The sequence below is a fragment of the Piliocolobus tephrosceles genome, chromosome 5 (genome assembly GCF_002776525.5).
Source record: "Piliocolobus tephrosceles isolate RC106 chromosome 5, ASM277652v3, whole genome shotgun sequence".
Lineage (NCBI taxonomy): Eukaryota > Metazoa > Chordata > Mammalia > Primates > Cercopithecidae > Piliocolobus > Piliocolobus tephrosceles.
Window position 1 is genome coordinate 37,041,412 of NC_045438.1, and position 13,225 is coordinate 37,054,636.

At 42.5% G+C, this 13,225-nt stretch overlaps 1 protein-coding gene across 1 annotated transcript in view; it reads left to right on the forward strand.

The window, feature by feature from the left end:
• ARFGEF3 (ARFGEF family member 3) overlaps positions 1 to 13,225 on the forward strand; it is a 193,436-nt gene that overhangs the window by 102,568 nt on the left and 77,643 nt on the right. The window contains exons 11-12 of the mRNA XM_023190994.2: positions 2,842 to 2,954; positions 4,021 to 4,931. Of these exons, the coding sequence (XP_023046762.1) occupies positions 2,842 to 2,954; positions 4,021 to 4,931 (1,024 nt within the window). The remainder of the gene's footprint in view (positions 1 to 2,841; positions 2,955 to 4,020; positions 4,932 to 13,225) is intronic.

Here is a 13,225-nt window from a genome sequence, read left to right on the forward strand (position 1 = left end):
CTCAACTAGACTTTTCTGTGTAGATTGCCTCTGTATGTTTTCCCCTAGTATTTAACACTATAATGCTTGAATCAGAGTAAGTGTTTAGCAACTTTTGACTGACTGACATATGGACCTGAAGACAAAATGTCTACAAAGAGGCTATTTTATAAGCAGCAGCAACCTTTCTTTTCCCCTCAGAAATGACAGGCACTAGAGCAATCACTGCCCACAGTAGAGCCGCTTGGTACCTGGATGCTAAGTAGATACTTTGCATATGGCATACGTAGGTCTCTAAATGTGTTTTAAATAATTTCCTTTGTACTGCAAAAGGAAGTTCGTTATGGTTTTCTGTTCATCATAGATGTTTTATCTTTCCAAGGTCATTTTGCAGAGGTGATGCTAGAATTTTATGGTAGTACCCAAGTAGCACGTCCAGGCAGTGCTGCCCCAAGGAGCCCAGCAGACTAATTGGGGCCAAGATGTTCTAAAAAGCAGCACCTCCGCTTTATGCAACAAAATCAATCATTTGGGAAAGTTGGTAACCTAGATACCAAAATGTGCAGGGCTTGTGCACACAGAGAAAACCACTGGGTTCCCAGGATGTTTGTTTAGCCTTTTCGAGTTTGTACGCTTGGTGTGTTATTTCCCTGTTCTAGTTTTAGTTTGTCACTCTGCCATATGCAGTGTGTGCCTATTGATCAAGGACGTACAGGACATCTTTGGTTTTCAAAGCACAGCCCCTTTTTTGTTTCCGATTTCCCCTTAAAATGAACAGTAATGAAAAAGTACAGCTTGCTTCCTTTTCTCAGTCTTTATCAGACCTCTGGCACCCCAACCACAGATCACACAATTCTCATTCCCACCTGAAGAAGCTGAGATTAAAACATCTTTCCTTTTAGTATTTGTCGAGGGTTCTCCAGAAACCTTATCAATCTATCCCTTTCCCTCCAGATTCTGAAGCAATTGAGAAATAAGCACAAGATTAATGTGGGAATTAAAATAGACTATCTTGGGAGGCCAAGATGGGCGGATCACCTGAGGTCAGAAGTTCAAGATCAGGCTGGCCAAGATGGTGAAACCCTGTCTCTACTAAAAATACAAAAAAATTAGCCTGGCGTGGTAGCACACACCTGTGGTCCCAGCTTCTTGGGAGACTGAGGCAGGAGAGTCTCTTGAACCCAGTAGGCAGAGGTTGCAGTGAGCCGAGATTGTGCTGCTGTACTCCAGTCTGGGTGACAGAGCGATATTCCATCTTTAAAAAAAATTAGTGACTTTATTAACAGTGAATATCTAATTTATTACTGGTGAAGCTGAATTTTAAATTGTGGTAGAATCCCAGGAGACAGTGAGGTTTTCCACTCCATCTTTTGGAAATGCACTTATCCTTCGAGCAAGAGATGGAGCATCCTGAGGCTCAGAGGGTCCAGCCACGGGGCTGCAGGCCTGTAGAGAGGGGGTGAGAGAGAGAGAGGGAAAGAGAGAGCCTGCCAGACTTTAGCCCCAGCATTGTCACTCTTTTTTTGATGTCAACAAAAAGTGGAAGCTTCATTTCTTTTCCTCCCAGAGAGCAGAAATGTTCAATTTCTGTGGTAAGAAAGAAATATGGAAAGGGGGAAAGAGGAGAGTCACTTAAAATACAGCTCCTTCTGTGTAATGGACCTTTTCCTGCTTTGCTTGGAGTATCAATCACTTTGAAGATGAATGGACATACGATGGGACGTCTGCTGCAGACACACTGCATTAACCATCTTTCCTTGAATCAATTTAGCCTCGAGTTGACATCTTCTATAGACTTCTACCGTATGTATATAAAAATGTGTTAGAAATGAACAATTATGAACAGTCTACATATGAAAACTTGTGAGAAGCAGTAAATGGGAAGATCTGTATAGCTTTAACTCCTTATATTAAAAGATAGAAAATCTTAATGTCCTAATTCTCCAGCTTAGTTAGAAAAAAAAGAATAGAATAAATGTGAAGAAAGTAGAAAGGAGGAAAAATAAGGATAAAAGAAGAAAGTAATGTGACAAGGAAATATAGGGGATTTTAAAAAGCAGAAAATGTTAGGACTGAAAAGATCAAGAAAATTGAAAAACTTTTCTCAAGAGCAATAAAAAAATGTCAAAACAGGTACAAATGAACAGAAATAAAAATGAAAAAATACTAACTATAGATGTTACACACATTAAAGAAATAAAAGGGTATTAAGACATCTTTAGAATAGTAAATTTGAAAACCAGGTAAAATGGATAAGTCCCTGGGAAATAATACAACTTTTAAAAAGTTGGTTCAAGAAGAAATTGAGGACCTGAATAGTCCTATAATCTTTAAAGAAATGGAGGAAGTAGTTGAAGGATTCCTATTAAAATTCTGGCTCCATGTAGCTTTAGAAACAAGTTATGCAAGCATTCAAGGAACAGGTAATTCTAATCTTCCATGAACTTTTTCGGTGATGGGAAAGAGGGCGTACTTCTCCACCCAGTTTATGAAGCTAGCTGACCTGATACCAAAAGTAGACAAAAAGAGTCCAGGAAGGTTATATTAAAGGCCAATCTTACTAAAGAATAGAGATCCAAGTGTTTTCTAGTTCTGTGCTAGAAAAGATTTTTCAACAATCCCTCTGAGAATTTTGTCAAAGCCAGCGCTGAGCTGAGGAGCGAGGAGCCTGATACACACCATATGTCAAGAAGAAAACCTAAATCAGTCTTACTAAGATTGGAAGTTCCAAATAGTTGTGTTTCTCCTTATACTATATCACTCAGTAGGGAAAGTACATGTTTATTTGATCTCACAATTTAAAAACCTTGTGCTTTTTTGTGATACTCACTTTTCTGTTACTCTTTTACCTTTTTCTTTAAGATACTCGGGAGCCCACAGCGTCTCTGTGACTTGGCAGGACCCAGCTCCATCGAATCAGAGTCCAGAAAAAGATCAATTTCAAAAAGGAAGTCTCATCTGGATCTCCTCAAACTGTATGATATTTATCCTTTTAGGTCTCTGTTGAGGCTGCTTTTCTGAAGACTTTTAACTTTGCTTGCAAATCCCTGAGATTTTAAAAAATTCTACATTATATGAAATGTGTCTATTTAATAATTCACCCACAAGCTACATGAGAAGACGTATCTCAATTTATTATAATCATGGAACTTTTTATATTTTCATATTGACTTAAAACCAAATGTACCAAGTGAAATGTATAATAATTATTCATTGGGATTTTTTTAGAGAAGAACTTTTGACTTACGCTACTGTAGCTATAGGATTTCTTCACATGTAGCCCCCCTAGAAAACTGAATATTACAGGGCTCGTAGTAGTTGTATTCACATACATCTGTTCAGGAATATGTTTACTTTATAGAGGAACGTCCACATTATCATATAACCATTATCACTATTTTCTATTTGAAATACCGAGCATAATACAAAAGTGAGATTGTTCGGGAAGGTCATAAATGCTCATCGGGAGCTTCTATTTGTACCCAGATAAACCAGCGAGCCAAGAGGGAGGGTGATTCAATGCAGACCCCCTTTATTTATTTATTTTTTTTTGACAGAGTCTTGCTCTGTCACCCAGGCTGGAGTGCGGTGGCGGGATCTCGGCTCACTGCAACCTCTGCCTTCCAGGTTCAAATGATTCTCCTGTCTCAGCCTCCTGAATAGCTGGGATTACAGGCACACGGCAACCACACCTGGCTAATTCTTTGTATTTTTAGTAGAGATGTGGTTTCACCTTGTTAGCCAGGCTGGTCTCAAACTCCTGACCTCAAGTGATCCACCTGCCTCAGCCTCCCAAAGTGCTGGGATTGTAGACATGAGCCACCATGCCTGGCCAATGCAGGCCACTTTCTGAAGATTTTTCTCTGCCCACCTAAGCATGTTTGTTTCCTTTATTTATTGCCCGGACCATTTTGTTTTATGCAAATCAGACTATCCTTTTTGAATACTATGCTGTTAGCCAGTCTAACACTCTTGTTCCATTCAGAGATATTTTCTATATTTTATGCATTTGTTTGGTTTTCTCTTTTGAACACTGTTTAGCATCATGGATGGCATGACCGAAGCATGCATCAAGGGTGGCATCGAAGCTTGCTATGCAGCCGTGTCCTGTGTCTGCACCTTGCTGGGTGCCCTGGATGAGCTCAGCCAGGGGAAGGGCTTGAGTGAAGGTCAGGTGCAACTGCTGCTTCTGCGCCTTGAGGAGCTGAAGGATGGGGCTGAGTGGAGCCGAGATTCCATGGAGATCAATGAGGCTGACTTCCGCTGGCAGCGGCGAGTGCTGTCCTCGGAACACACGCCGTGGGAGTCAGGGAACGAGAGGAACCTTGACATCAGCATCAGTGTCACCACAGACACAGGCCAGACCACTCTTGAGGGAGAGTTGGGTCAGACTACACCCGAGGACCACCCGGGAAACCACAAGAACAGTCTCAAGTCGCCAGCCATCCCGGAGGGCAAGGAGACGCTGAGCAAAGTATTGGAAACAGAGGCAGTAGACCAGCCAGATGTCGTGCAGAGAAGCCACACAGTCCCTTACCCTGACATAACTAACTTCCTGTCAGTAGACTGCAGGACAAGGTCCTATGGATCTAGGTATAGTGAGAGCAATTTTAGTGTTGATGACCAAGACCTTTCTAGGACAGAATTTGATTCCTGTGATCAGTACTCAATGGCAGCAGAAAAGGACTCGGGCAGGTCCGACGTGTCAGACATTGGGTCGGACAACTGTTCTCTAGCCGATGAAGAGCAGACACCCCGGGACTGCCTAGGCCACCGGTCCCTGCGAGCTGCCGCCCTGTCTCTAAAACTGCTGAAGAACCAGGAGGCGGATCAGCACAGCGCCAGGCTGTTCATACAGTCCCTGGAAGGCCTCCTCCCTCGGCTCCTGGCTCTCTCCAGTGTGGAGGAGGTGGACACCGCTCTGCAGAACTTTGCCTCTACTTTCTGCTCAGGTTTGTAAACAATTCTCTGCTGTATAGTCAACAAGATTATTCAGAGCAGTTTGCCTTAATGGGCAATTACTATCATGCTTATAGTTTGAAGTGCTCAAAGCATATTAATGAATCTTTGGGTTTCCCCAGTTTAAAAAGGGCAAAGACATCTAAGACCTGTTAGTGGTGGTTTATTTGAATTCTGCAGCAGTCAATGGCTGGAAGATACTATGAGACTGATAAATGTATAGGATATAAAGAAAGAATGAGAAGTAGCTGCATTCTAGAAAGGTGCTATTGATAGAAACAACCTGACAGTCTGTAATTCTTAAAACACTGAATTATCAGTATGCTTCTATGTCTTGGTGTCTAAAATTCATAGAGCAATGTACTTTTGGCGTATCAAAAAGTAAACAATTTTGAATGCTGTCTTGGATCAGTTGCACTCCAAGTCCTCCCAATATCTTCTGAATTCTACTGAACATTCGAACAATGTGTGATAGTCCAGTATAGCTTGGTAACGTTGCATTCCCCCATCTCAGACCCTTCCGTATGTTGAATTGTGAATCAGAACATAAACAGTGGTGCTGGGGGAATAGTGGCCGAATTATGTCAGAGAATCATGCTGGTATTATTGAAGGGAAGGAGAGAATCACCTAGAGTTTTGGTGGAGGAAGCAGACAAAGAATACAGGGAAGTAGTAGCATTTCACATAGTAAATAATTATTTTTAAGATAGTTTTCTTGAAAGATAATACAGAAAGAAAGCAATTAATGGGTACATAAAATGTATGGTAGGAATAAACGTTTGTGTGATACCAGGGAGGTCCTCTGTGCCTTTCCCTCAAATACAAGTGTCTCTTGACCACAGAATACTGAGGCGAATGAATCTCCCTAAGCCCGTGCTCAGATCCAAAGGGCTGACCCTGAGAACTGACACAGAACTGCTAAAAAGCCACAGTCACTTGCTCGTCTACCACCTAACCTTGAACTTGTGTTTGTCATTGTGCTTGCTGCATTTATCATAGTCATTTGTTAATGCATCCACCATCCCTTCCACCCTCCCCTCTCTATACTCCGTGCTCTTTGAGGGCTGAGACCTTGTCTCACTTTTTATTTTCTAACAAAGAAAACTTCACGCAGATACATGAAAAAATTGTAGCCCAGTTACTGGAACTTGGTTAGAAGCTGACAGATGTGTAGCTTAATAAATACCTTTAAGAAGCTGACCAAATTGTCCTTTTTCAAGAGGACAAGTAAAAGACACTTAAATCTCCATATATATAAGGAGGAACTTTTTTTTTTTTTTGAGACGGAGTCTCACTCTGTCACCCAAGCTGGAGTGCAGTGGCGCAATCTCGGCTCACTGCAAGCTCCGCCTCCGAGGTTCATGCCATTCTCCTGGCTCAGCCTCTCAAGTAGCTGGGACTACAGGCGCCCATCACCAAGCCTGGATAATTTTTTGTATTTTTAGTAGAGATGGGGTTTCACTGTGTTAGCCAGGATGGTCTCGATCTCCTGACCTTGTGATCCGCCTGCCTTGGCCTCCCAAAGTGCTGGGATTACAGGCGTGAGCCACTGCCCGGCCGGAACATTTTTTAATATGAGAATGATCCAAAGTTGTAGCAAGCACCAAAGGAGACACAGAATTGTTACTCCAGAAATTTTCACATGACCTAGAAAAAGATGTAAAGAGACATGATTTCTCTACTTTCCTAATGTTTTTTTTTTTTTGGAGGCGGAGTCTCGCTCTGTCGCCCAGGCTGGAGTGCAGTGGCCCATCTCCACTCACTGCCCTAATTCTTATTTCCTAAGACTTTCACACCTTATTTCCTAATTTCACACCAATTTTTAAGGCTCCCTAACATAACTTTTTCCTCAATATTTTTTCTTTTGGAGATAAGTATAACAAATGTTGGGTTTTTTTATTTGTATGTGAAACAAAATTCATGTTTCATTGGAAGACTAGGAAAATGTATACTCTTCTTAAAAAATTATATTTCTCCCTAATATCTTTTATACCACTGTCATTAAATTTGACCTTCTCTTATTGAACATTCTAGGGGTGTGTTTTGTGCATATTTGTGTCTGTCTCTCTGTCTTTTTGTCCCTCTCTCTCTCCCTTTCTCTCTCTCTGTCAGACACACCCATGCAAATCCTCCTTCAACCAGCATTTATAGAGAAGCTGAATTGTGCTATATGCTAAGGTCCCAGGATATGTACAGCTTATTCTCAATCAATATTGATTGTAAATTGATGAAGTTGTTCTTCGGTCTCTCTTTCTTTTTTTTTTTTTTGTAACAGGGTCTGACTCTGTTACCCAGGCCGAAGTGCAGTGGCTCAGCCTCCCAAGTAGCTGAGACTGTAGGTACCACCACACCCAGCAATTTTTTTTTTCTTTTGTAGATATGGGGTATTGGCCAGGCATGGTGGCTCACACCTGCAGTCCCAGCACTTTAAGAGGCTGAGACGGGTGGATTGCTTGAGCTCAGGAGTTTGAGACCAGCCTAGGCAACATGTGAGAACCTTCCTCTACAAAAAAATATAAAAATTAGCCAAGCATGGTGGTGCACCTGTTGTCCCAGCCACTTGGGAGGCTGAGGTGGGGGGATCACTTGGGCCTGGGTGGTTGAGGCTCCAGTTAACCATGTTTGCACCACTGCCCTTCAGACCCTGTCAAAGAAAGAGAAAGAGAGAAAGAAAGAGAAAGAGAAAGGGAGGGAAGGAAGGAAGGGAGAAGGGGAGGGAGAAGGGAAAGGGTCTCACTATGTTGGAAAGAAGGAAATAAAAGAAAGAAAAGAGATGAGGTCTCACTATGTTGTTCTGGCTGGTCTCGAACTCCTGGGCTCAAACGATCCTCCTGCCTTGGTCTCCCAAAGTGCTAGGATTACAGGAATGAGCCACTGCACCAAGCCTTTAGGTCTCTCAAGATGTGCAGTAGTTCATGAGCTGAAGGAGTTGTACATAAATCCTCTCAGGTTGTTCTTTGGAAGCGGTTGGTGGATCCTTTGATCCTCTTCCCGGCTGGGAATAGTCGTATGGAGAGGTTTGGCAGCCTTGGCTACTCCGACCAGCTTGGTGTCCCTTGTACCAAGGCAGAGAGCCCACCAAACATGGTTAGTCCCCAGAATAGCTGTGTATCAGAGCTCAGCATGGCCACTGGTTGCAGTAATAATTATGGCCTTGAGCCATCAAGAAATGGTAAAATTATAGTTAGGGTCTTCTATTTAAAATTAATATTATCCAGGAGGCTGAGGCGGGCGGATCACTTGAAGCCAGGAGTTTGAGACCAGCCGGGTCAACATGGCAAAACCCCGTCTCTACTAAAAATATAAAAAATTAGCCAGGCATGGTGGTGCATGCCTGTAATCCCAGCTACTCAGGAGGCTGAGGCAGGAGAATCGCTTTGAACCCAGGAGGCAGAGGTTGCAGTGAGCCGAGATTGTACCACTGCAGTCCAGCCTGGGCAACAGAGCTACTCCACCTCAAAGAAAAAAAAATTCAAATTATCCATACAAAATAACTCCACTGCCAAAGTTTCAGCACAATATATAAAATTTAGCTCTCAGATAACTTCTTCTTTATCAACACATCCCCAGAAATTCCAGATGAATGAATGAATGGTCACAGTGGTGAGGACTGACTTCCAAGGGACCACCCTCATTTCTTATGAGAATTAAGAAACATAATCCTAGCAAAGTCTTTAAAATTTGAGGCCAAAGCAGGTCTTCAGTTTTGTGTTTTTGTACCTTTCAAATCAATACTTATTTATAGTATATGCAAAACAGGGCTTTTGTGAATTTTTTATGTGGCCAGAATATGGCCCTATAAATGTTGCAGACTGCCCAAATTTTAAAGTTCCATAAATTTCCCATCAGACCAAATATGTTTTATGAAATTATTTTTTAAATGTAGAAATCAATACATTGAAAAGAGACTTCCCAAATGTTCGGGTTTTTTCGAATGTCATTTTTATTGACATAATTTAGTTGTAGGTCTATTTAATTCTTGTGACATCACAATATTTTCCTATTCAGGAGTTGGACTCTCTTTCCAAATTACAGACCGATCACTCTGTGGTCCTGTTACCAACAGCTGGCTGTCTTCCCTCACTGCTGTGGTTCAACTGGCGGCACTCACCGTTGCTTTGGCTAGCCCCCAGCCACTGGGTGCTGGCCCATGTCCATCTCGGGACTGAGGCATGTCCTCTTGCCCCCTTGCAAGTGCCACTTCCGTGATTAAAAATTAACAAAAGGGAAACATAGATGCTCCACTGAGACAGGGAGATGGCAGATTTCCTTTGTTCTTCTGAGAGAATGTTATGAAAGTAAAAATAGAAGAGAGGGAGAAGGGAAAGAAACTCTTTGAGTTTCTCATTATTTATTTTGATGTCAGAAGCTTCAAACCTCACTTTGTCATAAACATCCATCAAGCCTTCATCCCTACCCTGTTATCAGGGAGCTGCTTTCTCGGCTAAATCACAGTCACTCAGTGTTTCTCAGTGACTCCTATCTTCAGACAGCTAATATGCCATTGAAATGAGCCTTCTTAATTCTACAGGATTCAAGAGAGCCTTTCTTTTCAAAGCAATTAAAGTTTCATATGGTAGGGGAGTTTGAAAATGTTTGGGCAAATAAAGTATGTTTTTTATAAAGACAGTGCTTGACATGAGCTGTGATCGCTGCAGAAATGCCTCTTTGATCCTGGATAGAACAAAGTGACATCTGTGTAAGGTGGCTCCTCAGCACTAAAGGAAGGTCCCAGCCTTGTACAGCAATTGATCAAGGGTCATGGGCACTGACTTTGGATTGCTGTTCCTTAGATTACTGGTTTTCAGTTGCAGTCTTGTGACTTACTGTAACCAAATGTAAGGCTATCATAATGCTGCAAGCAATATGATATTTATAAAGTACCAGATTTCCTGAAAGATAGTATAGCAAGTATCAATCTCAGTTATATAAGATATATCTATTTCTTTACATTAAAACAAAGCTGACTCTAGCCCCCCAGCCTGCCTGGCAGGGAGAACATTTGGTCTCTGCCCTCCCTTTAGTTCTAAACCCAGGGTCAAACCAGAAGCTGGAGTTTGTATCTGTGAGGCCCCTCACCTCTTATATCACCAGGAAGCCTCCATTATCTCCAATCATTGGCTCCCTAAGGGTCCTGTGATTTTGCTGCTGTCGTCTGCCCTCCCCGGGGGTCCTGCCAACCCTGCAGGTACTGCCAGGCGGTGGGCAGCCACAGACCTGCAACCTCTGCCCAGCCTAGGCTCTCCCTTCTCTGCCTCACTGCTTCTTCCCCTGTCTCTTTACCCTCTAAGGAGTGGGCCGAAGTCTCTGGAAGGAGCTCTGGCTTTGTGACTATACAACCAGGAAGGCATTTATGCTGTTACCAAGCCTCAGTTTTTTTCTCTGTGGTTTAAACACCTTAAAAGATGGCAAATACAAGTTTACCTTGCTATCTTTGTATAATGCAGAAGGTAAAATTACAGGAAGAAAACCTCAAATAAGTAAATGAGTATGTTATGCTGCCTCTGTCCTTTAGGATTAGGTTTGTTTGCATATATTGAAAATGCAGATGATGGCCTGGTGCAGTGGCTCACACCTATAATCCCAGCACTTTGGGAGGCTGAGGCGGGCAGATCACCTGAGGTCGGGAGTTCAAGACCAGCCTGACCAACATGGAGAAACCCCGTCTGTACTAAAAATACAAAATTAGCCAGGCATGGTGGCACATGCCTGTAGTCCCAGCTACTCGGGAGGCTGAGGCAAGAGAATCTCTTGAACCCAGGAGGCAGAGGTTGTGGTGAGTTGAGATCGCGCCACTGCACTCCAGCCTGGGCAACAAGAGTGAAACTCTGTCTCAAAAAAAAAAAAAGGCAGACATTACTACAAAAGGAAAGAGATTCATTTCTTTTCCCCTAAATTGAGTCTGAGGTCTGATCTCCAGAGCTCCACGATGATCAAGGACCCAGGTGCTCCTGTCTTTCTGCTCTACTCTTGTTAATAGGTGACTGTCATCCTCAGGTTTCCTCATGAACCGAGACAGCTGGTGCTGGCAGAGCTGCTGGCTTCTCATCCATAGTCTGAGCAAGAAGGAAGGGGGCAAGGCTAGCAAAGGAGCCACCTGAGAGCTAAATACAGCTGCTTTCAGGAGCTGTCTAGAAGAGCCACACAACAACCTCAAGTTCACTGGACCCCTCCTAGGAGACAGGGCACATTGCAAGCCCAAGTAAAGTCATGATTCTATTACCAAGTAAGAAGAAAATGGTTTTGTATAGTAATCAGCAGTTTCTAATACAGCACCATGTTTTGTTTTAAAAACCAACTATGGATTCAGAGTTATCCTTACTGTAATGTCATTGGTGACTTCCATTCTTGAATGTTGTCTTAGACAGAAAGGGGGAGAATGAAACCAATGTTCAGAAAGTTTATATAGACATAAATATGAGCTCTAACTTAAGAAATTTTTTTTAGTTTAATTAATTAATTAATTAATTTATTTATTTTTGAGACAGAGTCTCACTCTGTCACCCAAGCTGGAGTGCAGTGGCGCGATCTCGGCTCACTGCAAGCTCCGCCTCCTGGGTTTACACCATTCTCCTGCGTCAACCTCCTGAGTAGCTGGGACTACGGGTGCCCGCCACCACGCCCAGCTAATTTTTTGTATTTTTAGTAGAGACAGAGTTTCACTGTGTTAGCCAGGATAGTCTCGATCTCCTGACCTCGTGATCCGCCCTCCTCTGCCTCCCAACTTCAGGAATTTTACATAGGCACACATGTATACATATCTGGGCTCTAGCCATTTCTCGCCAAATAGCTGTGACCATGGGCAAGTTACTGAGCCTCTCCCTGCCTCACATTGCCTGCCTGTAATGTAAGTATGATAAACAGCAGTACTTACTTTATCTATTCTGCAGATTAAATGCAGTAGTACATGCAGGTGAGGATTCCTCCAAAATCTACTGTAGTGTGAGTGGGTGAGCAAACAGAAAGATTCCATTCAGAGTGGGCCATCTAAAATCTAAATCAGTGATGTTGCAGGAAGAACCCTGGAGTGGGGTGAATTGATTCTGAGTGTTACTGTAGGAGCCCATGCGTGGGAAGGGGTGGAATAGAGGGAATGATGGATGGCATGGTTGTCAAGACTCTAAAAGGACCTGGCATTGGATGAGTTGGCCATCTAGAGGCTGAAGTCGTGCAGGATAATGGCAGGAAGGGCAGGAGGCATTGGGGTGAAGAGGAGGCCGCAGACTGCACGCCAGGGTGGTCAGTGAATGTGGCTGTGTCTGGCATGTCACGGAGGAGAGTTTCAAGGATGGGTGGAAGATCTGGCCAGATGATAGGAGCCTCAAAGGCTGAGAGTTTGCTTGCTTGTTTTAATAAATGGAGGAAGAGAAGTATTCTAGAAGCAGGGATGGAGAATAAGTAGTCTAACAAACTTCTCTACCACCACCTGGCATTGTGGACTATAAAACTTAGAGAATGCAACAATATAAAAACCACACAAAATCTCACTCCTGTAGTCTCAGCACTTTGGGAGGCCAAGGTGGGAGGACATAGTGGGCAACATAGTAAGACCTCGTCTCTACAAAAAAAGACAACACAAAATAACTAATCATACCACCTAGAAGCTGACTCTGAAATATCGTGGCATCTTTCTTTGTGGTCATTTTTCATCATATGAATGTGCTTATTTACATGTATCTGCAATAATCATAATAGCTAATCTAACATGGAACTTCCTGTATGCCCTGTATTATCTAAGGGTTTTACAGATATTAACTCATTTAATACTCATAACAACCCCATAAAGTAGATGATATTATTATCCTCATTTTACAGATGAGAAAACTGAGACACAGGTTAAGTAATAAGTCATCCAAGGTATGTACATAGCGAGGAAGCAGTGATACCAGGACATGAGCCTGGCTCCAGACAGCACACTCATTGCACAGTATCAGGATGAGGGGAATGAATGTCATATGTGTAATTTTGTAACTTACTTTCTACTTAATATTTTGTTGCCATGTTCCTTGTGTCTTTAAGTATTCTTTGCAAATATGACTTAGGATGCCTCTATAATACCCATTCCTGCTAACTTACCACAATGTACTCAATTTCTTCTTTTGGTGGATCTTTAAGCTGTTCTTCACATGCTTCTCTTAGAGGATTTTCAATTATTTAAGAGATGCTGTTCAAGAACACAAAAACCTCTGGAGTTGATTAGCTCTGGAGAAAACAAACAAACAAACAAACAAACAAAATAACATGGTGGCTGAAAAACTGTAGCCCAGCAAATGTATGAATTTTTTAA